The sequence below is a fragment of the Macrotis lagotis genome, chromosome 6 (genome assembly GCF_037893015.1).
Source record: "Macrotis lagotis isolate mMagLag1 chromosome 6, bilby.v1.9.chrom.fasta, whole genome shotgun sequence".
Lineage (NCBI taxonomy): Eukaryota > Metazoa > Chordata > Mammalia > Peramelemorphia > Peramelidae > Macrotis > Macrotis lagotis.
Genome location: NC_133663.1, coordinates 31723132 through 31745712, shown reverse-complemented (window position 1 = coordinate 31745712; position 22581 = coordinate 31723132). Strand labels below are relative to the sequence as shown.

At 39.3% G+C, this 22581-nt stretch overlaps 1 protein-coding gene across 5 annotated transcripts in view; it reads left to right on the top strand.

Annotated features, from left to right (window-relative positions):
* The window catches only part of TNIK (TRAF2 and NCK interacting kinase), a 397128-nt gene that overhangs the window by 68362 nt on the left and 306185 nt on the right, over positions 1-22581 (top strand). For all 5 annotated transcript variants that reach the window (XM_074190918.1, XM_074190919.1, XM_074190921.1 and 2 more), the window contains exon 2: positions 20495-20560. In XM_074190918.1, the coding sequence (XP_074047019.1) occupies positions 20495-20560 (66 nt within the window). The remainder of the gene's footprint in view (positions 1-20494; positions 20561-22581) is intronic.

Below are 22581 nucleotides of genomic sequence, written 5' to 3'. Positions count from 1 at the left end.
TACCTCCAGTGTAAGTACGTTGCCTGTCATACACAAATGCTTGTTGGAGTAGAATAGAATAGAATACAATTGATTGCTTTACCCAAACTCTGGGTTCTAGTCCTGCTGCCTCCTGTCCAATCAATTTTTTCTGATATTTAAAGGGTTCCTTTGAAAGTACCTTTGAAAATGAAGGATTTTAGCAGGGAGGAAGGAAGCCTGGACTGAGAAAGGCAAGTGGCTCTGCTTGCCTCAAGGACATAGTCCCCAATTAGCAAATGCCAATCAAGAAACTGTTGTCTAGATGAATAATTCATCATAGACAATCCATAAGGCAGATCAATTATGCTTCTCTGTCCTGCAAAATCCGCCTATCTATGTACCATTGAGTGACAACATAGGTTAGGTCTGATGTAGAATGTGACAGAAATCTGGTCTTTGGCTTAGGAATTTATTGATGGAAAATATGGTACTGTTAGAAGGAGGGGTTGCGGGGAGGACTTAATTCATATTGTTGCTTAATTAGCTGTGTTATCTTGAGCAAGTCATTTAACCTCTCCATGTCATTTTAAAATGAAGATGATAATATCTCATGTTCTTAGACAACAGAAAAGTGGACCAGATGATCTTCCTGAAGCCCTTCCCAGCTCTCAGATCTGTGATTTTATGACATAATATTCAGCAAACATTAACTCAATTGGCATATTATCCTTTTGAAGTTGATCAGTATTTCGAAAATGGAGTAATGAGGAGACTGAAAGTTACCTAAAAAAGCTTATATGAATTTAAAATGTTGACCCTTCTTTTTGCTTTTAAATGTTTTATTAAATTTTTAAAAAGATTTCCTTGTTTATGTTATAATCTTCTCCCCAAAAGATTCCTTTTCTGGTTGCCCCCAGCCTCCATTTTTTTTCCTTTGTTAATTAAAACAAATCAATAAATGGTCCCTAAGAAGATATGCTCCATCCCACCTCTGGGGGCCATCACCTCATGCTGAGACCTTTAATTTCAACGTCCACAGTTCTCCGAAGCTGTGATTGAACATTGTATTGATCAGAGTATTGAAGTCAAAGATCTCTTTTAATATATCATAGGAGACTATTTTAAATTTTTTTTGCTTAAAATATGCAAAGATGTCTCTTTTATTGCCATAATTTCCTTCACTATCCTTCCCCTTCCCAGAAACCCATTTTGTATTAAAAATAGTATTTTTAGGCAAAAAAAATGAAAGAGAAGAAATTGGCATATTGATCAATACAACAAATAGTCTCAATACGTTCACTATATAACACTATTGGGCCTCCCACCTCTGCAAAGAGATGGAATGGGAGTGTCTTTTTTCAGGTCATGCTTGTTTAAAATTTGGAAACACTGAGTTTTCTTTTTTTTTTCCATTTACATCATTGTCATCATTGTATAGAGTATTTTCTCAGCTCTGCTTACTTCACTGCATCATTTCATATGGCTCTTTGCATGCCTCTCAAGCATTCAGCACATTCATCATTTCATACAACACAGGGACATTTCTTTCTTTCTTTCTTTCTTTCTTTCTTTCTTTCTTTCTTTCTTTCTTTCTTTCTTTCTTTCTTTCTTTCTTTCTTTCTTTCTTTCTTCCTTTCTTCCTTCCTTCCTTCCTTCCTTCCTTCCTTCCTTCCTTCCTTCCTTCCTTCCTTCCTTCCTTCCTTCCTTCCTTCCTTTCTTCTTTTTTAGTTTTTTACAAGACAGTGAGGTTAAGTGATTTGCCCAAGGTCATACAGCTAGGTAATTATTAAGTGTTTGAGGCTGGATTTGAATTCAGGTACCCCTGACTCCAGGGTCTATCTTCTGTCACATAGCTGCCCTTCATCCCTTTTCATGTAATCCACTGATGCAAATCTCAACTTCTCTGTGCCTGTACATTCTGTATTACTCTTGTCTTTATCCTTGCTTAGTTCTTCAAGCAATATGCTGAGGGAGATTTTCCTTTCCTCTGGATATTGCAAAGACTCCTGCCAGTAATAGACATAAGCCATTCCTCTGTAACTCTCACCTTGTGACCAGTTGATCTTAAAAATTAAAAAAAAAATCTCAAAATATTTGCCATATTCTTGTATCTTGTATTTATTTGGTGAAAATTTTACCAGTTTCTATATTCCTGGCAGTGTGTGACACCCTCCAATTTAGTAACTGAATTATCAATCTTTCTCCATTTTGTCAGTACAGAACATCAGGATGATCAAGACATTTGTAGCCCAATAGTAGGGACAATAGCAATCTCAACTAGGTTGTTATGTTCAGTTAAAATCATTGTTGATGTTATTATCTTAAGGATATTCATAAAAACTTTTGAGCAGCTAGATGATGCATCAGAGCTCTGGGCTTGGAATCAGACACTTAACTAGATGTGTGACTTGTGGCTAGTCATCTAATTCTATTTGCCTCAGTTTCTTCATCTGTCAAATGAGTTAGAGAAGGAAATGACAAATCATTCCAGTATCTTTGCCTCTGTATTACAAATTTTTTTTGAGTTTTGCAAGGCAGTGGGGTTAAGTTACTTGCCCAAGGTCACCCAGCTAGGTAATTAGTAAGTGTCATATTTGAACTCAGGTCCTCCTGACTCCTGGGCCAGTGCTCTAGCCACTGTGCCACTTAGCTGCCCCCAAACTTTGCCTCTTTAAAGAAAAACCCAAATGGTGTCACAATGAGTCAGCTATGATTAAATGACTCAACAACAAATATTGATGCATTTGGGGGGTTCCATAATATTAATAATAATATTAATATTATTATTATTAAAAATAATAGTATCAAGCTTAATTTCCACTTTGGAATTGCCTCTAGAGATGGTCATCTTGGGTTGTATAGGAGCTTGAAAGATCCCTGAAAACTCTCCCCATCATCTCCTCACCAATTTCAGAAATCTTTGAAGTAGAGACCAGATGGGTGGCTATTTTATTTTATGAAATATCTGGAAAGCCTAGGACCTAGGTTGAATCACACCCCTGACTGTTTATTATCTCTGTGACTTGGGTTTCATTTCATCTCCATGGTACTTAGCTTTCTTATCCATACAATAATAGACCTAGACTTGAGGGTCTCCCAAAGTTTCTTTTGCCTCTTGATCTTCCATCCTATGAAGAGGATTCTTCTACTTCTGGCTTCACATCTCAGTTCTCCTGCTTATTAGCTGTTATGACCTTGAGCAAACTCTTGGAGCTCTTTGATTCTTTTGTTTCTCACCTGTAAATCAAGATTGGGTAGGTGATCTCTTTGAGCCTCCTCTCTCTAAATCTATGAATTCATTATTAAGTTCCAGGAACTAGAGATGTAGAAACAAAAATAAAAAAAAAAAAATCCTTCCTGGTCCCATCAGCTTGCTCTAGATGGGAGAGGGAACCCTGTCTTGGGTTCCTAGTTATGTATTCTATCTCCTGTTTGAATGTAAGTTCTTTGAGGTAGAGACTTTATTTTATTTTATTTTATATTATTTTTGCCTTTGTATCTTCATTACTTGGCAGAATGCCTACACAGAGCAGGCTTTCCATAAATACTTTTTGTTTGATTTGAAGCAGTCTCTGCCTTCAGTGAGTTAACATTCTTTCTGCCTATACTCTGACTGGTCTTGGCTCACTCTCCTAACCATCAGTGGAAGTTTTCAAAACTTGATTAGTTACTTGTCCCTTCTGGGGTCTCAGGCTACACTAAAAAGCTCGGCTTTCAAAGTACTATTACTTACGAGCCCCCACCAGTGTACTTTTTCCTATTGATTATCAATGTACATCAGTTAGTGGCCAGATTTGATCAATTTTTACAAAATGATTTTTCCTAAGTAAGAATAGTTAATAAAAGATATCTCCCACACTAAGATCATATTTTCCCAAAATGATCATAAAGAATTGAATGGAAACCGGGGGCAATCTTTGAGAGTCCATGGGGAGATGCCAGTAGTCCTTTCCTCCTTTTATAGAGTCCCGATAAAATTCTTTTTCAGAAGTTATGCTTGAAAATGTTTAACAGTTTTTTAAGGTTTGCCTGACACACTTTTAAGTTAAATCTTTTAAGTAAAATAAAAAGATATTTCTTTCATCACGTTCTTAAATCTAGAAATAAGGATAATAATAAACCAACAGTAAGTCAGGTCCTGATTTGTAGCATTTGCTGATCACAGGGAAAATTTAACTGGCTCCAGCATACTCCTTCCCTTAGATATGATGTAGTTTGTCTCCTTGAAAGGTCCTGAGATTGCCATTTTTCTTTTAGCGTGTCTAGTTTATCCTTGATACTTGATGCAGATGCAAGTCTGGGAATCCTATGAGGACACCCGTGGGGAGTCCCAAATCTTCTGACCTGACCTCACAAAATTCCCAAGGTACTGCTGTGGTCAAGGGGAGAGCAGATAGGAGGATTTTCTCCTCCTTCCCAATTGCTACCCTCCCCAAGCCTTGTTTGCCATCTCTCTTCTAGACTTGTCCAACACTCAAATACCTGAGATTCAGAACTTCCTTGATATTTATCATTGATCCATAGCATGTGACTGAGTTCTTCCAACCATCCCAATCTACTTCCTGTGTAGTTTTATTTAATTTCATTTGATGATTTGGACTCCTTCCCAAAGAATTAAGGACTTTTCACTGAATGATTTGGATTGAATGATTGATTCCGTAGGGTGTTCTCACCCTGATTAAAGTGGTTACTTTAAGAAGGGTGGGTTAATGACTAATTGATTCATTCTACCCCATTCCAGCTCTTAGTTTTAAGTGACTCTAAATATCCATCTGTTGATTCTAAAGTTTCTGCTATATTGTTGGCCTATTTTTTTCAGGTTTCTCATTCCCAATAAAGAGAGAGAGAGAATAAATACTGACATTATCCTCCTTTGTGTACTCCAAGTTACTGAGGAGAAAGGAAATTTTTTTTTTTAGATTTTTGCAAGACAAATGGGGTTAAGAGGCTTGTCCACGGCCACACAGCTAGGTAATTATTAAGTGTCTGAGACCGGATTTGAACCCAGGTACTCCTGACTCCAAGGCTGGTGCTTTATCCACTGCGCCACCTAGCCGCTGCAGAGAAAGGAAATTTAATGGAAATCTAGTGCTATAAAAAAACAGTACATTGTAAAATAAAGGTTTGCTTCCTCTTCTTTTTCCTTCTCTTCTTCCTCCTTGTTCTTCCCTGTGTCATTTTTCCTGGGTTGTGGTTAATGATTTGGTTATATATGCTTTGGAAACCCATTTGCCTTTTTTCAGTGGTTTACCGAGCTGTAGTATTGAAATGGGGATACCTAGATGCTAAGTGGATTGAGTTGGTTTAGAGTCAGAAATGCTCATCTTCATGAGTTCAAATCCAACCTCAGACATTTACTATCTGTATGACCCTGGACTAGTCATTTAATTTAACCCTATTTGCCACAGCCTCCTTTTTTGGTCAAATGAGCCAGAGAAGAAAATGGCAACTACTCTAGTATCTGCCAAGAAAACCCCAAATGGGGCAATGAAGAGTCAGGCGTGACAAAAAATGACTGAACAATAAATTTTAAAATAGTACTTTCCCTCTTGTCTTCAGTAGTATTTAAAGAGCCCATGGTCTAGGAAGGAGCCCAGTTACTTTGGGCAAAAGGTGCCTAATTGGGTTAGTGTACATTTTCAGAAAGGTTCCTATTTTTAAAGGGTTGGTTCTTTTTGCACCAAGTGCCCTCTCCTCTCCTTTCTTCTTATCTCAGTTGTTCTCATCTTTAAAGATCTAGTTGACTCACCTCCCCCATGGAACTCTCTCAGACGAGTCCAACTATCAATGAAGTCTCCTCTGATGTTGAAAAGCCTTTTGAATCTGTGTGTTAACCAAGCATGATGTAATGAAAGAAGCCTTGCAAGCAGGATAGTATTCTGCCTTTGGAGTTGAGGCCCAGGGTTCTAATCCCACCTAGCTCTACCATTTCTCTGGGTGACCTTGGGAAAAGTCATTGACCTTCTCCAGGCTTCCATTGTCTCATCTGTCAAATGAAAGGGACTTGGGTGATCACCATGAGCTTTTTAGATCTTGATCTGTGTTAGAGACCCATCTGCCGCTAATTGGCTCTGTCTCTCTGGGCCTCAGTTTCTTTAGCTCTATCTTTTATTTTTATGTCACCTAGCCTTCTCTTAAAATAGAGACTAAAAAAGGGGGGGAAGTCGGCTGAATAAAAATAACTCCCACTGGAAGTTTGATTTGTATGTAGTGCTCCACATAGATCCAGCCTCTCGCCAAAGAACAGTGCTGTTATTATTCCTATTTTATAATGAGGGAATTTTGGTAAACGGAGATTAAGGGACTTGTCTAGGATCATACTGCTTGTCAGTGTCTGAGGTGGGATTTGAACTCAGGTCTTCCTGACTTGAGGCCTGGTGCTCTATTTATTTCAACACCTCACTAACTTATGAGCAAGTCACTTTAGTTTCCTCATCTGTAAAATGGGGGTAAGAATTCCGGCAGTGGGTGCCTCATAGGTTTATTTTGAGACTCAAATAATCTATGTAAAGTGTTTTATAAACTGCAACACTGTATAAATGTCAGTTGTGATGATAATAAGAAACTACTATTACTACCACCACCACCACCATTACCACTAATACCACCACCACCACCACCATTACCACTACCACCACAACCATCACTACCACCGCCACCACTGCCACTACCACCACCGCCGCCATTACTACTACCACCACTTCTACACCACTACCACCATTATTACCACCACCACTATCATTGCTACCACCACCGCCACTACCACCATCACCATCATTGCTACTACTATGACTCTTACTGTTGCTGTTACTGATGCTACTCCCACCACAGCCACCTCCACCACTACCACCACCATCCTTCTCTGTAACAAGCTTTTTCAGTTGTAATTCTCAGAGTCCAGCTGGTATGTTGAGCCCAATCCCTTTCCAGATAACGTATAATTCAGATTCTTCTTTTAATAAAGCACAAAAGCGACAAGGGAAATTATTTACTTTTTCCCCCTTTTCTGTGTATTCCTGACATCAGAAATATTGAATTTCTGCATATAGATATTGAAAATCCTCTTTAAAAGTAGCCTTATTCCTTCAGTTTCCTTGGAAAGTGGGAAGGGTAGAAATGGGGAAAAGGCAGCAGCTTCCTGAATGGTGACGGCTCCATCTCACCGCCCGATTCCAGACCTGTTGCCATGGCTCTGTTCACTCTCAAGCTACTCTTCGACTGTTAGAGAATGCTGCCCAATTAGTTATTCTGAACAGTCGGGTTACCTTGACAATGGTGGGGAGAGTAGGTATTAAGTTCAAAAGCATTGGCCCTTAAATAAGGAAGAAGATTAAAAAAATGTTCCTCTGAAAATGAGCAGTCAGCCCATTTAATCTCTTTAATGGCCCTGAATTCCAGGGAATAACTTGGGGAAACATGGATGGCTTGTGTTGTTTCCTCCTCTGCAGGCTGTGTGGGCTCACTGAAGGAGAGGTTGTGTGTGTGTGTGTGTGTGTGTGTGTGTGTGTGTGTGTGTGTGTGTGTACAGACCAAAATGACTCTCAATCAAAAATTTAAGACCATTTCAGCTAAGGGGAGATAAAATCCCCAGGTTACAGCAAAAAGCTCAAGTTGATGGGTATACCTGTTAGCTTCCACTTTTAACTGAATAGTCTTGCCAGATGGATACTAAACCATTGTTTCTATATATCTGAAGGTAGTAGAAGTGATTTCAGCATCCTCTAAATATTATCGTCCTGAGGCAGAGCCACAGGTACCAGCTTTACTGTGGAATTTAGACCTTATCCACTTGTTGGAAAGATTTAGAGAAGAGATTGTAAATAGGCAGAAGTGGGACCAATATTCCAATATCGCCCATGCTCAAGCCTGTTCTGCCTTGGACTCAAACTCTCATCTATGTGAACCTGCCCTCTGATTGGTGCCCTTTTCATTTCGCCTTGTTCTAGTCTCCTACAGCTTTATTAGTTAAAGGTTTTACCTTAGACCAGTTGACTGGGGATAGAGGAAGCATCCCGTAGCTATTACAAATGTGAGGCAATATTTGAATACAAGTCTTTTCTGACTCCAGACCAAGTCCTTTACCTTTTAAACCTATGATTTGGTTGGTATAAAGAACTCCCTCAGAGACAGTCAAGTCTTTCTACCCTTGTAAGTTGATCCCTGCTCTAAGTAATCTTAGAAACCTGCTTTGGGGAGTATAGGGAGTGGGGAACTCAGGTTACGTGACTCACATAGCCAGTATGTATTAGAGTGAGTCCCAACTTGAATCCAGGTCTTGACTCCAAAGTTAACCTAATGAAAATGAGGATGATGATGATGATGACATATTAATATAGCACTACACCATGAGCCAGGCACTGAACTAAGGACTTTCAATTATTATCTCATATAATCCCTTACCTTGGGAGGGCAGTATCATCATTATCTCCATGTTACAGATGAAGAAACTGAGGCAATCAGGCTTAGAGTCACAGAACTAGTAAGTATCTGAGGTCAGATTTGAACTTAGATCTTCCTGACTCCAAACTTGGCACTCTATCCAATGGTCACCTAGTTTTTCTCCCTTTGCCACCATGTTGCCTCTCTCTAGTGCATTTCCCATCACTCCACACTCCAAAGAGATTCAGGGTGTTAATACAGGTATAAATTTAAGAAAAAAAAGATATATCCAGATTGGGTTTGGAGAACATTCAAGGTAAATTATGTTGTAAGAGGAATAATTTTATTCCTTGGACTTATGGCAATTTTTCAAAGTGACTCGGGTTCATCGAAGATAGTATAAATCATCCCAGCCTATGAATTTTCGCTTTGTTAATAAATAAACCAGTGACATCCTGCATGTTAATTCCGTATAGCACAAGCCTTCTTGAGATGATGGTCTTTGGAGTGATCTGTGGTCCTATGGATGGGAAGCTCTTTGCACTGAGGCTCTAGTAGCCTCTCTGCCTTCCTGTCCAGTAGAAGTGACTCTTGTTAAGTTACCTTACTTAGCCAGTCTGCAGCTCAATGACTTAGAAAGCCCCAGGGAAGGACTCAGCATTTTTCTAGCTGTGCTCCAGTCTCACCAGCTTTGTGGTATTTTCACATATCAGAAAACAACTAGTCTTTGGGGGTCACCTGAACTTTTTCTTTCTGATGGAACCATCTAGAAATGGAGGAACAGTTGGCAGAATTTGCAGCAGTTGTCTATCCTTAAAAACTGCCCCATCATTTTTTGATGTTTCTTTTTTATGGAGAATGTCAAACTATATAGGAGAACTGAAATGGGAGACCGGAAGACCTAAGTTCAAATCTTGCCTGTGGCACTTTGCCAGCTATGTGATGTTGCTGGCATAAGGGTCAAGGATGACTTGAGTTCAAAGTCTCTCAGATGTTTCTAGCTGTACATCCCTGGGTAGATCATCTAGTTTTTCTATGCCTAATTTTCCTTAGCTATAAAATAAGGGCTAACAGTTCTAACCATCTTCCAGGGTTATTGTGAGAATCAAATAACATGCAAAGCATTTTGCAAACTTTAAAACAACAAAATCGATTTTCCTTATTCTTCTTCCTTCTCCTTTTTTCCCCTTCCTTCCCTCCTTCCTTCCTTCCTTCCTTCCTTCCTTCCTTCCTTCCTTCCTTCCTTCCTTCCTTCCTTCCTTCCTTCCTTCCTTCCTTGTTTTTCTTCTTTGTCTTCTTCTTCCCACCACCACCACGACTACTACAACTACTACTACACCTTACCAGGTTTCAGTTTCCTCATGGGTAAATGTAGGATAAAAATAGCACCTACCACTTAGGGTTGTGAGAACCAAATTCAGATGAGAAAATATGTGTAAAGAGTTTGCAAATCTTAAAGTACTATAGAGACATTAACTATTAATATTCACCTCTGGGTTCATCCACCAGTCATTTTGGATTTAGCTACAAAATACTATTATCTAACCTAGGATGGCTTGGCTAGATCAAGGAAATCACTCCTCCAGATCATGGTGACCATGCCATGGCGGCAAACTTCTGCTTCTTCTGATATTTTGAAACTCTAAGGGTTTTTCTTTCTTCAGTCCTCCTTTACTTAAAAACAGAGAAGACTAGACCCAAAAGGGATGGAAGCACGGGTGCCATATATGTTCCTTCTCTTCTCATCTACTACCCCCTTTCCCAGAGGTCCCCAGAAGTTCTTGCCTTCTAGTCACCAGGGAAAGGGAGATTGAATGGGTTGGTTAGTGACTTTTGTATATGCTTTCAGACCCATTTCAAAAGCTAATCATAAGGCTTTTTTCTTTCATCATGTTGTAATCAAATGGGAGAAACAAAAGAAATAAATATGTGAATGGTGAGCTGGGCCTCCACATTATCATCACATCCTCTCTGAAATAGTTTCCCCAGAGATCTGCATGGGACCCTTTGTATGTCCAAGGTCTGGGCCCTCACTGTCCAGTCTTCCAAAACCAGTAGGATTGTAAATTTAGAACTAGGAGAGTTTCAGAGGCTGAGACTTTAATCTTTTAGCAGCTTTCCCTGAGCTAGATTGTCATCTGGGTGTGTGGAGGAGGCTTTCAATCAAGATTTTTTTACTCTAGCCAAATCACAATTCCTTCAGCTCTTTGGAGAAATCACAGGCTGGTTAAAGTCCTGAGAAAAATCTCATCTCTTCCCCAATATTCTTCCAGGTGATTGTCTATCCACAGTCATTATATGATAGACTGCTATTTCATTACCTAAATGTTTTTAGTAATCTGCATTTTGTCTCAATCACAAGAGAGGCCAGGGGATGAACCAGAGACAGATATAAAGGTGAAGTTAGGCAAAGAACTTCTCCCTGAAAGCAAGGTGTTATCCCAACTGGGGTCTCAGATTAGTCATATCTCAACTCATAAATTTTTGCTCAAAATAAATTCCCCTTAGTGGGGAGAGGAAGACACCTCGTGAACTTTAGAGGCCATTATATTACAAATGCCTCCTTGAACCTCCAATTTTAAACAATTCAGATTGTTTCAAAGTAAAGAGAACCATGGTTGAAAGTTGTTACCATTGCTCTGGAATTCAAACTTTCTCCAACCTCTTCTTACCTGGACTGTTAGGTGAACCTTTTTTGATTAGCTACCACTGTCAAGGAAGGGATTTTGTAGCAGACTGGGACTTGAGATGGTCACCACGTCATCCATGGATTCTGTGGAACCTCAGAATCTCTCTTTATACAGATCTCAGCATATTCTCCATGAATCTTTTTTTTTTTTGGCGGGGGGTGAACCTGTACACATCCTTCATCTCAATTCTGCCCTTCTGCCTTTCTTTATAACTCAATCAAAATGAACAGAGAATTTTTAGACATTTATCTTTTTGGTTGCATCTTTCAAGATTCTTACTATGTATATGAACCAACCCTTAGCATTTGCTTCTACAGAGACAAAATATGCCTTTTTTTTTGTTTTTACCAATATGCCCGTCAGGCTCTCAGCTTCTGCAGATCATTTTCTCCCACAACTAAATATACATATTCTCCTGATTAAAGGAGAATGATTATGTTTTGTGTAGCTTAATTTTTCTTTCTTGGTGCATAGTAGTCTGGCTCTTAGCCCATTTCTAATTAATGTGCAAAGATTTTTGAGCATAAAGAGGAATTTAATATTTTAAAGGCTCTGGATTTATCGCCTCTCTTGGCAAAGATTTTCTTTTCCATTCAAACCACCAACGTGATTGCCCCTGCCAAGATCCACTGCAAGATAAGGTGATGGCACATGTCAATTCGTTTATTGCCACAAACCAGAAAATAAAATACTGAAGCTGTACAGCTGAAGGGAAAGCTCAGCTGCACATGAAGATAACCAGGCTTCATTTTCAATTCAATCTAGGTGTGAGGGTGCCAGTAGAAATGGTAGAGGTGACACTAGATGGCTCAATCAATCAACATATTTACTAAGTATGTTCCTGGCACTGATCTGGGTGTGGGCATTATTTAGCAAATTACTATACACTAAACTTTGAAGATACAAGAAAAAGCAAAATTAGTCCTTGCCCTAAGGAGCTTACATTTGAATGAAGGAGACAATGAAGGCACATATATGATTTTCACAAAGTCAAAGGAAGGTAATCTGAAAGGGAAAGGGATTAGCAGGGTGGAAGCAGAAGGGAAACTCAACTTGTCCAACTTTGGGTTGAGTCTTGAAGGATGCTTTGGTTGTAATGTGATCTCTACTCTGGTGATCTCCTCTAGCTACAAAGTCCTACAGTCCCAAACTGTCCTGTAAGCCCTTTGAAATAATTTTGAGCTGCTGTAGCTTTGTTTAGATGATGCAGTCAATAGAGCATTGGACCTGAAGTAAAGAGAACCTGAGGTTCAAATATGGCTTCAGACACTTACTAACTGTGTGACCTTGGGCAAGTCACTTAACACTGATTGCCTCACATCCAGGGCCATCTCCAGTTATTCTGATCCATATCCAGCCATTGGACCGAGATGGTTCTGGAGGAGAAAGTGAGGCTGGTGCACAGGTCCCCCGTCACTGAAATTCAATTCATGTGCTTGTCATGGCATCACCTCCCCTGATGTCCTGACCTTCTTTGAGAATGAAAGACAAAAACATCTAGGGGTTGCATCATCTAAATAAAGCAAAAGCAGCTCAATCAGCCCTAAAGTCAGAAGACCTGAGTTCAAATCTGGATTCAGACACTTACTACTGTGTGACTTTGGGCAAGTTATTTAACCCTGATTCAGGGTCTCCAGTCATCCTGATTCATATCTGACCCCTGGGCCCAGATGGTTCCAAAGGATAAAATGAAGTTGGCGTCTTAGCACAGCAACTCATCTCTCAAATTCAGTTCATGTGCATATCATGACATGACCTTCCTGATGTCATGAGAAAGAAGGACAGGCATCATCATCTATGTTCCCTCATTGTACCCTCTTTAAAAGCTCTCCAAATTAGATCAGAAGTATTATTGTTGCCAGTTCACAAACTGGGAATTCCAAAATTTTGAGAAGGGAAATGACTGCTTATAGATATTAGAGTGAGATAGGATCAAGACTTAAAAGTCAGGGTTTGAGATGCTCCTCCCATCATTAATCAATCAGACTTTCTTCAACCAATGCATTATCAATACAGTTTATCCATTAGAATAAATTTTCCTGGCCAGTCTCTGTCTGAGATGTGTAGACAGGATGAAACATGCGAGCAAAGACAGTCCTTCTGTATTTGCTTCTCGAGCAGGGAAGCCCATTCACAGAGCAAAAGCTGTCTGATTAGAGTGGAGGATTTGCCATTCCTAGACTTCAGATCCACCACATGAATGGGACGGCAAGGAAAAATTAGTAGTAGCTTTAAAATATTTCTGGGGACTTTAAATATTTAAAGCTATTTTCTACCTTACACATGGTAGATGCAGCATGGCCCCTTGCCCAGGAGGTGCTGAGTCAGCATCCCTGCCCAGCTCTGTGAAGGCTCCTGGAGGCTGATGATGCTGAAGAAGCATGAAGACTCAAGATAAATATGGAGAGTTCTCCTAGTGTTACTATTTTCTTTGTTCTGTTTTGCTTTCATAAGCATATGCTTGTCCGTTTCGTCTGCAATCCAACAAAATAGCTGCTAAATGTGGTTCCAGGAGGAATTGTGGTTCCAGTCTTTTGAAGCCCCTTTGTTTACTCAGCTTGGTCATTTTGCCAGTATTGTAGGAGAGACCGGCCCAGGCTATGATGCTGGGAGGGAGATCACTTACTTCGCTCTTCTTGTTCAGTCTCTTAAGGGATCTGCTTATCCAAAGGGGAAACGTCTTTGTTGGAGAATGTTTGGTCACTGAATTAGGGTTGAGGGTCTATATTCCAGTTGGATTTGGCACACTTTCCACCATGTATCTTCATATGCTTCTTAATAAATAGAGCAGAAAGGTGCTGAAATGGAAAGGTCCGCCAGGAGAGACCAGTCCTCCCTCTAGTACTTACTACCTGTGTGACATGGAACCTCTTCCTCTGTCAAATGGGAAGGTAATAACTGTAATGAACAGTTAGTTGGTATAGTTGGATAGAGTGCCAAGCCTGGAGTCTGGAGTTCAAATTTGGCCTCAGACACTTACAAGCCATGTGGCCCTGGGCAACTCACTTTATGCTGTTTGCCTCAGTTTCCTCATCTGTAAAATGAGTTGGAAAAGGAAATGGCAAACTACTTCAGCATCTTTGCTAAGAAAAATCCCAAATGGAATCATGAAGAATTGGACACAACTGAAGACTGAATGAACAGTAACTATAATGCCTACTTTTTTTTTGTTTTAGGGTTTTTTGTTGCAAGGCAAATGGGATTAAGTGGCTTTGCCCAAGGCCACACAGCTAGGTAATTATTAAGTGTCTGAGATTGGATTTGAACCCAGGTATTCCTGACTCCAAGGCCGGTGCTTTATCCACTGTGCCACCTAGCCGCCCCTCTATAATGCCTACTTCTTGAGATTACTTTGAGATGTCAATTGAGATAATGTAGATAAAAGTGCTTTGAAAACCTTAATGTGTAGAACAGATGTTGGCCAGAAGAAATCTTAAATTCATTTCAGTTCAATGAATTCTTGGTGTGTCAGAAGCAAAATTGAGAACAAAACTGAAAACGCAACAAAATAAACCAAATGCTAATCTGTGACTGGTAGAAGTCTGAGAAAAGATATGAATACTGACCTGTGCTGAGGTAGCAGCACTTGACGATTATTCAAGTCAAAGGAGATTATTTAAGATTATTCAAGAAGATTATTCAAGTCAGATCAGAGGATCTGAGTTCAAATCTCATCTATGCTATTTATTGCCTCTGTAATCTTGGACAGGGCATGCTATTTCTCTGGACCTCATCTGTCAAAGGAGGGCAGTGGACTAGATCAGTGATGTTGGATTTAAATAGAAATGGGCCATTAATTCATACCTGAAGGTCTCTGCAGGTGACAGTGACTTAGTTTTAAATGTAATATCATTAGTTTTTTTTTACATTTGTCTTTATTTTTTCAAATGTTTCCCATTTGACCCAGTCAGGAATATTGTTCTCCACATGTGGCCTGTATGTTTGGCAACTTGGTATTAGATGACTTCTGAGGTTTGTTTCTGTTCTAGATCTGAGAGAGAGAGAGAGAGAGAGAGAGAGAGAGAGAGAGAGAGAGAGAGAGAGAGATGGTCAGAGACAGACAGACAGGAAGAGGGAGGAAAGGAATGAGAGGAAGAAAAGGGGGAGGGAAGAAAGAAGGGGGAGATAGAAACAGAGCAGGAGGGAGACAGACAAGAAAAAGTGAGAGACAGACAGATAGACATTGACAAAAAAAGATTATAAAACAATGCAAATGAACTCTAGCTTGGCACTGGACATTTTTTTGACCATCACCAAAGATTATATAGCCAGGGGATGGGGGGGGGTTGGATTTCTGAATTTAGGAAATGTCAGATTTCCTCATTCCTTTTTGATGTCTGTTACCTTCCCCAGCTTCCCATCTTGGTTTTATGAGCAGCTCAGCAAACAGCAGAAATCCCAAAGTAAGGTTGAACTTAAGTATTAGATGACTTCATGAAGGATCTGCCATCTAGCCAATGTCATTGGTCAGTGCCATTCAATTTAATTTAGTTCACAGAGCACTTATCAATCACCTACTGTGTACCAGGCACTGAAAATAGAGTGACATAAATGAAATAATTTCTTCCCTCAAGGAACTTGCCTTCTCTGGGGAGGAAGCAACATGTACATGGATTGTTGTTGAGTTGTTTCAGTCATGTATGATTTTCTTGGCAAAGATATTGGATTGGTTTGCCATTTCCTTTTCTAGCTAATTTTACAGATGAGAAAACTGAGGCAAATGGAGTGAAGTGACTGGACCTGAATCATACAGCTATTGAGTATTTGAGTTCAAATTTGAACTCAGGAAGATGAATCTTCCTGACTTCAGTTCCTAAACTCTATCCCCTCTATACATAGCTACACAAATGTAAAATATATCCAAAATAATTTGAAGGGCAACAGAATACTAGCAATGTTAGGAATCAGGAAAGGCCTCTTGTGAAATTTTAAGGGACATAAGAGTGAAGTCCAATTAAATAAGGGGGACCACTTGGGCAAAAGCATAGAAGGTGGAATGTCATTTGAGGGGAATATTAGAGAGTTGTCTGAGGCTAATGAGTCTTGGAGGATGGGTTTGAAACCAACTCTTCCTGACTCCAATACAGTACTGTGCCCAAAAGACCCACAGGTAACTTAATTAGCAAATAAAAACATTTCTCTCTGCTGCATCACATGATATCAATCTCTTATCTCATCTCTTATAGCACACCAAGATATGTGTGTGTGTGTGTATATATATATATATATATATATATATATATTTTTTTTTTTTTTAGGTTTTTGCGAGGCAAATGGGGTTAAGTGGCTTGCCCAAGGCCACACAGCTAGGTAATTATTAAGTGTCTGAGACCGGATTTGAACCCAGGTACTCCTGACTCCAGGGCCGGTGCTTTATCCACTGCACCACCTAGCCACCCCCGCACCAAGATATTTCATGAAGTTTTTTGTATATGGAAGCCCTGAGAAAGCAGTTCAGTGTTCTATGGCAAGTCTTTCAGATAGATATGGATCAAAGTATCACTAGAACGATGCCCATATACTTTCATTCCTTTTTTGGGAACTTCATCTCTCAGGAATCTGGGAGAGAGAAATCTCCTCGCCTGTTTTTTCCTACCCCTGTATCTTTGCCTAGGCTGTTCCTCATGCCAGAATTTTTATTATCTCACTATTATTGCTTAGAATGACTAACTTCTTTCAAGGATCAGGTAGTATGGTGCCTCCTAAATGAAGGCTGTCTTGAGATTCTCCAGTTTGAGTGCCCTCCTAACCAGTGCCACCACCTTCCAAAATATCTTTGTACTTTAATTTTTTATTTACTTCCCACTAACTCCCCCAGTTGATGAATATTCTCTTTCCATTTTTTTTGCTGCCACAAAAAAGATTTTTTATATATTTTTTGTACCTAGGTCCCCATTTTCTCTTTCTTTGATTTCTTTGGAATATAAGCCTCATAGAGGTATTGAAGAGTCAAAGGTAGGGAAATTTTGATGCTTTCCAGAATGGCCAAAACAAACCAGAGGTGTACAAATAGGGTCTCAGTGGCACAACTCGATAAGTGGTTATCTCCTCTTTTGCTATCTTTACCAATCTGATCAATGTGAAGTAGAATCTTAACCAATCTCTTATTCTTCAGAGGGGAACCACTCAGGATTCCCCATCCTCCATTCCCCCACCCTCAGGTCCAACAGAGAGAAAATGGTGCATATGGGTTAGGAACACAGATTTTTTTTGTTTTCTCCTTTTTTATTTCTCTTTAAATTTAGATTTTTCTGCAGATGTAGGAGCCAGCCCGGCTTGGTTGATGAAAGTAAGGGCATCCACCCACATCACCCAGCACCCAACTCCAAATTTGACATAATTTCCATTAAACCACCATAAGAAATATTTTAGGAATGGCCTTATTAGCATTCAGAAGAGACAAGTAGAGGAGAAGAGGGAACAGTTGTGGTCTTCTGCTGAGCCTCTTCTCTTTGTGACCTACTAAACCAACTGAGGAGGCCAGAGGTATTGCCAGTCTTTTGGAAGCTCCATCCCCAGGAAAGGGGAGCTTAGCCAGGCCTGCTTTTCTGGATATGAACGCTCCCCATCTTGAATTGAAGGCAGACAGGAGAGTCTGTTTTCTGTTTTTTTATTCTTTTCCCCTCATTATGCTTTTCAGGAACCTTGAACAAATGTAATTCATAGTCACGCTTCTCCTTGCTCTCAGTTTTTGAGTCAAAATGTTGAAAGCAAAATAGGGATATTTCAGGCAAATGGAGACTCTAGCTCCAAATTGTTGCTGAAGCATCACTGAAGAAATAAACTCTTGGGAATCTCAACCTAGGAAATGACAACTGCCACTGTGGCTTACTGTTTTACCTTTGTTTTTATTTCTGTTATTTTTTTAGAAAGATTTTATTTATTTTGAGTTTTACAATTTCTCCCCTAATCTTGCTTCCCTCCCCCATCCCCACAGAAGGCATTCTGTTAAGTCTTTAGAATTGTTTCCATGATATACATTGATCTAAGTTGAATGTGATGATTAAATTTGGATTCTTCTGCCTAAAGTAACACCTGCAGATTGAGGGGTCACCTTTGCTGGAATGAAAGGACATTGGCCCATTGCTTCCAGGACCACATTTTAGCTGTAGCCCCATTCCAAAGGGAATCCCTAATCCTGGGAAGCCTTTACTTGGCTTGGTTTCTCTTTTCTAAGCTACTTCTGAAATCTCAATTTTGTCATTTACTACCTACAGATATAGTAAGACTTTGGGCGAACTAATCTCTTTATCCCCCAGTTTCTTTTTCTGTAAAACGAGAGGATTGGCTCAGGTTTTAGAGTTTGTTCTTCTTTCAAATCTCTGATTCTATGAACCTATGACCACTTTGGGCTTCAGTTTCTTCATTAATATGAATGGGTTTGAATAGGTTGTTTTAGAGATTCCTCCCTATTATCAATCCATGATTAGAAGACCTCTAAGACATCAAGTAATTGTTACTCTAAATTTATGTTGTTCTAGCATAGAAATGTCTTTCCCTCTGCTTTCTTTCATAAGCAAAAAGATGAAAAATTCTAACTTGCTTTTTGCTGCGTCCATAAAGAATGGTGGAGGGGGAAACAGAGTAAGTTTTGGAAGAGACCTGGGTACAGATCCTTTTGATACTAACTTCAAAATAAGGCAAGAAACCCTAAGAATAGGCCTATGAGGTAAGGTCATCATGATTAAGGTTTCTTTCACATTTTTCCCATGAATAAACCCAATAATAAGGGAGCAGTCATATTTACCCTAGTCTATAGTTCTTGGAAATTTGATTAAAGATGATTTGTCAAAGCCTTAGTAGGTTGGAGAAAGAGAAGAGATGTGAGGCTAGAAACTTGGGGAACAACAACAGTGAGGGGTCAGCAATAAAGAAGGGCAGCTCCCTATAAAAGGAGACAGAAAAGAATAGGGTAGAATTTCTGAAATCAGAGACTGGAGAAGTCCTGGAGGAGAGGGTATAATCCTAAGGTTAAGAGTTGAAAAGTGACAAAGAAGGAATCTTGAAAAAGCTATTGGATTTTTGAGATAAGAAGGTGTGTAGTGACCTTTTAAGAGAGCAGATGCAGTTGAGTGGAAGGGATGGAAGCCAGATTCCAGAATTGGGGTATTAGTCGTTGCCAAGAATTAATGAATATACATGATGATTTACAGGAGTTTGGCAGTAATAGAAAAGAGAGAAATGGGAGGGATGGTGTATGCCATAGAGAGGTACAAGAGAAGGCTTCTAGCTCTAACCCTTCCATTTTTCTTCTTCTTTCTCCCAAAGATTAAAGGATTAAAAGCTTGGAATATATTTTTATTTTTCTCTGTTCTGTAAAATCTCGGTGTTTCAGGTGTTTCCTTTTACATGAGACCATTTCTGATCCCATTCTCCCATTACTACCCCCAACCCAAGATGTTAGTGTACTCTCTCTTCTTGACATTGCTCTGTGTAATACATGCAGACCAAACTTCTCAGTTGCTTTGTATCTATGATAGATATGATAGAATGTAAGCTCCTTGAGGGCAAGACCTGTTTCATTTCTGCCTTTGTATTCCCAGGCCTGGTGTATTAATGAATGCTTGTGGAATTGATCACCTCCGTGAAATGTTGAGTACTATTTTTTATTGGGAACTGCTAATAGACCACAGAATTGATTCTCCTGCAAGTATAACTCAGCTGTAACTAAATAAATAAAATGAATGGCCCAGGGATTCACAAAGAGCAGTCTCTAGACAATGATGCTCATTTTTTCCTGCCTCTCCCTCAATCCCCCATTGCGCTTATATTAGTGTTACAGAATGTGAGGAAAATTCTTGAAAAACACCTTAATCCTTGCTCAGGAAATAGAATATTGAATTTGGAGTCAGGAAGACCTAGGTTCAAATCTTGCCTCAGCAATTAGCTGTGTGACCATGAACCTTTCTCAGTCTTGGTTTCTTCATTTGTGAAACTGGAATGACAGCATCTATCAGAGTTGCTTGGAGGATCAAAGAGATAATAAATTTCCTTTCCAAAGTTCTTTATAAATATTAGTTATTATTATCTTCATCATTCTTAATAAAAGATACACCTTATTTTGCAGAATTTTAATTGATATATTTGGAATATAAAATAGAAACAATAAAGCAAATCTTGACCAATTTGGGGCAGCTAGGTGGCTCAGTGGATAGAGCACTGGCCTTGGAGTCAGGAGGACCTGAGTTCAAATCCAGCCTCAGACACTTAATAATTACCTAGCTATGTGACATTGGGCAAGCCACTTAACCCCATTACCTAGCAAAAACTAAAAAAAAAAAAAATCTTGACCAATTTAATACCCATCTCAGTTGATTTATACTAACTTTTGATTTAATACCAACATTCATGGTTTCACTTTTGAGACACTGACCCCTCTCCCCCCCTTGCTTGAATTAGAAAGTTTCTTGAATGAAAATAATTCTTAAATAAAAGATTCCATTTTTGTTGCTTGTTTTTTTCAGGACCCTGCTGGGATCTTTGAATTGGTGGAACTTGTTGGAAATGGAACGTATGGCCAAGTCTATAAGGTAAGGTCATGGATCAATGACTGAAGCTTATTTCATATTTCCCTATAAGTGAATATTGTCTCCTTAGTGACATTTATATGAGCCAGCCTCTAGTTCCTATAGAATTGATTAAAGTTGATGTGCTCTTGCCTCTATAGAAGAGGTGATAGTTATTTCTGGAAAAAAATCTATGAGGTTTGAAGGATAATGAATCCTTGTGCTCCAACAAAAAGATTAAAAAGGAAACAAAATGAATGAGTTTGCTAGCTTGGTTGAAGGAAAGAAAGGGTCACATAATTGTCTTGAAGTCATTTGTAGGGTTGGAACATATACGAAGGAGCAGACTTAGGGTTAGACTTGATCTATTTGGTGTCATGGGGCAGGACAAGGATCTATGGATGAAGATGTATTGAAGGAAATGTCTTAAAGGCTGCTCTTTGGGAGAATCTAAGAGCAGCCGGGATTCCTTGGGGTGTGGTAGGTTCCCTATTAGAGTTTTTCCAGGGAAGGCTGATGAAGGCAGATGCTGTGGACCAGATAGATTCTGATGCATCTTTCAGCTCTGAGATTCTGTGAGTAGGGTCATGATTTATTGTATGATGAGGACACCTCAATGGTCCAATTGGAAGCTCCTTCCCAACTCTTGTTGAATCATTTAGAGCCAGGACTGACATGCTCCATTTAAAACCGAGAGATAGGTTCGGCACCCACTGGGGTTGGATAGGGGCTTCTCATTGGAGGTAACTAGGTATCAGCACACCCCTAGTGTCCCATCCTCCAAAAGGATAATTGAGTCAGATGGCAGGATGCCTCTGAGCTCTAGTCTTTGGGAGATCCTTTATTTTCTCTTTGTCTAACTTGGATTCTATAATTTGACTATTTCTGTTGTTTTTAAATTACTTATTGTGGTATTTCTTCATGACAAATGAAATCTGATTTTAGATTCGGAAAGCCCTTGGAGGCTTGCTCAGCTCTTGTTGACTCTAATTACTGCCAAAACAGGTTTTCAAGGGGAATGAAGGCTGCCATCAACTACAGAGTTTTAAGCTGTTAAATAATCAAGTCTGGAAAAGTGGATTTGGTTATGGCCTGTAGCAAAATCGAAATGCATTTTGCAAGCAGTTTTAGCAGGAAAGCATCCATACCATGGCCTTCTGTTCAGAGAATGTTGCGTCACTTAGGAAAAATCATTAAAACTTGAGACACTGACAGAGCTCCCATTGTTTGATTCTTTTTAAAAACTTGAATTTAGATTTTAGCCCCACTGTTGCATCTGTGAGTTTACTGATGTGGTGATCTCCTCCAGTGAGGATAATTGTACCATCTTGTGTGACTTTTGTCTATCTTTTTTTTTAAGTTTGCTGTTGTTGGCTGTCATCATTTCCTCTTGAAAAGTAAAAGTACAACTAATCTAATAGAAAATGGAAGAAAATATACATTTTCAGGGGAAAATTGGAAGTGATTATGATTGTTGCTCCAATTTATGCATGGTGATTTTCACCTGTGCTGCTAAATGAAAATGGACTGATATTACAATAGAAACTTCTGGAAACCACTTTGCTGAGGTGATTTTTGAGGAATTGTTATCCCTGTCCTGGGTGGGGAATTGAAACAGCATTTCCAATGTGGGTTCTGACATTAAAAAAAAAAAAAAACCTTCCTGAATGACTAGGATTCCATTTGATGCCTAAAATCCTCCCTCTTAATTTGTAGATTGAAATGACTGCCTGTGGAACCTAGCCTCATTTTAGCATGCATACTTCCAATGTTCTTCAAAATACATGAATCTGAAACTATTGAGAACCTATTTTTTTTGGAAAATACTGGAAATGAACCAGCATAAATGGTTGTTTTTCTTGTGGGTACAACCAGATGGTGCTGATTTCAAGAAAAATATGTCACCCTTTCTTTTAAAAGCAAAAAGCAGCCCAATTCAAGAGCTGTTCAAAGTTAGCCCCATTCAAATTAAGAAGTCCAAGGCTTTGGAGGAATGTTGTTGTATGAAAGAAAGAAGACTGGCATTGGAACCAGGGAATTTAGGT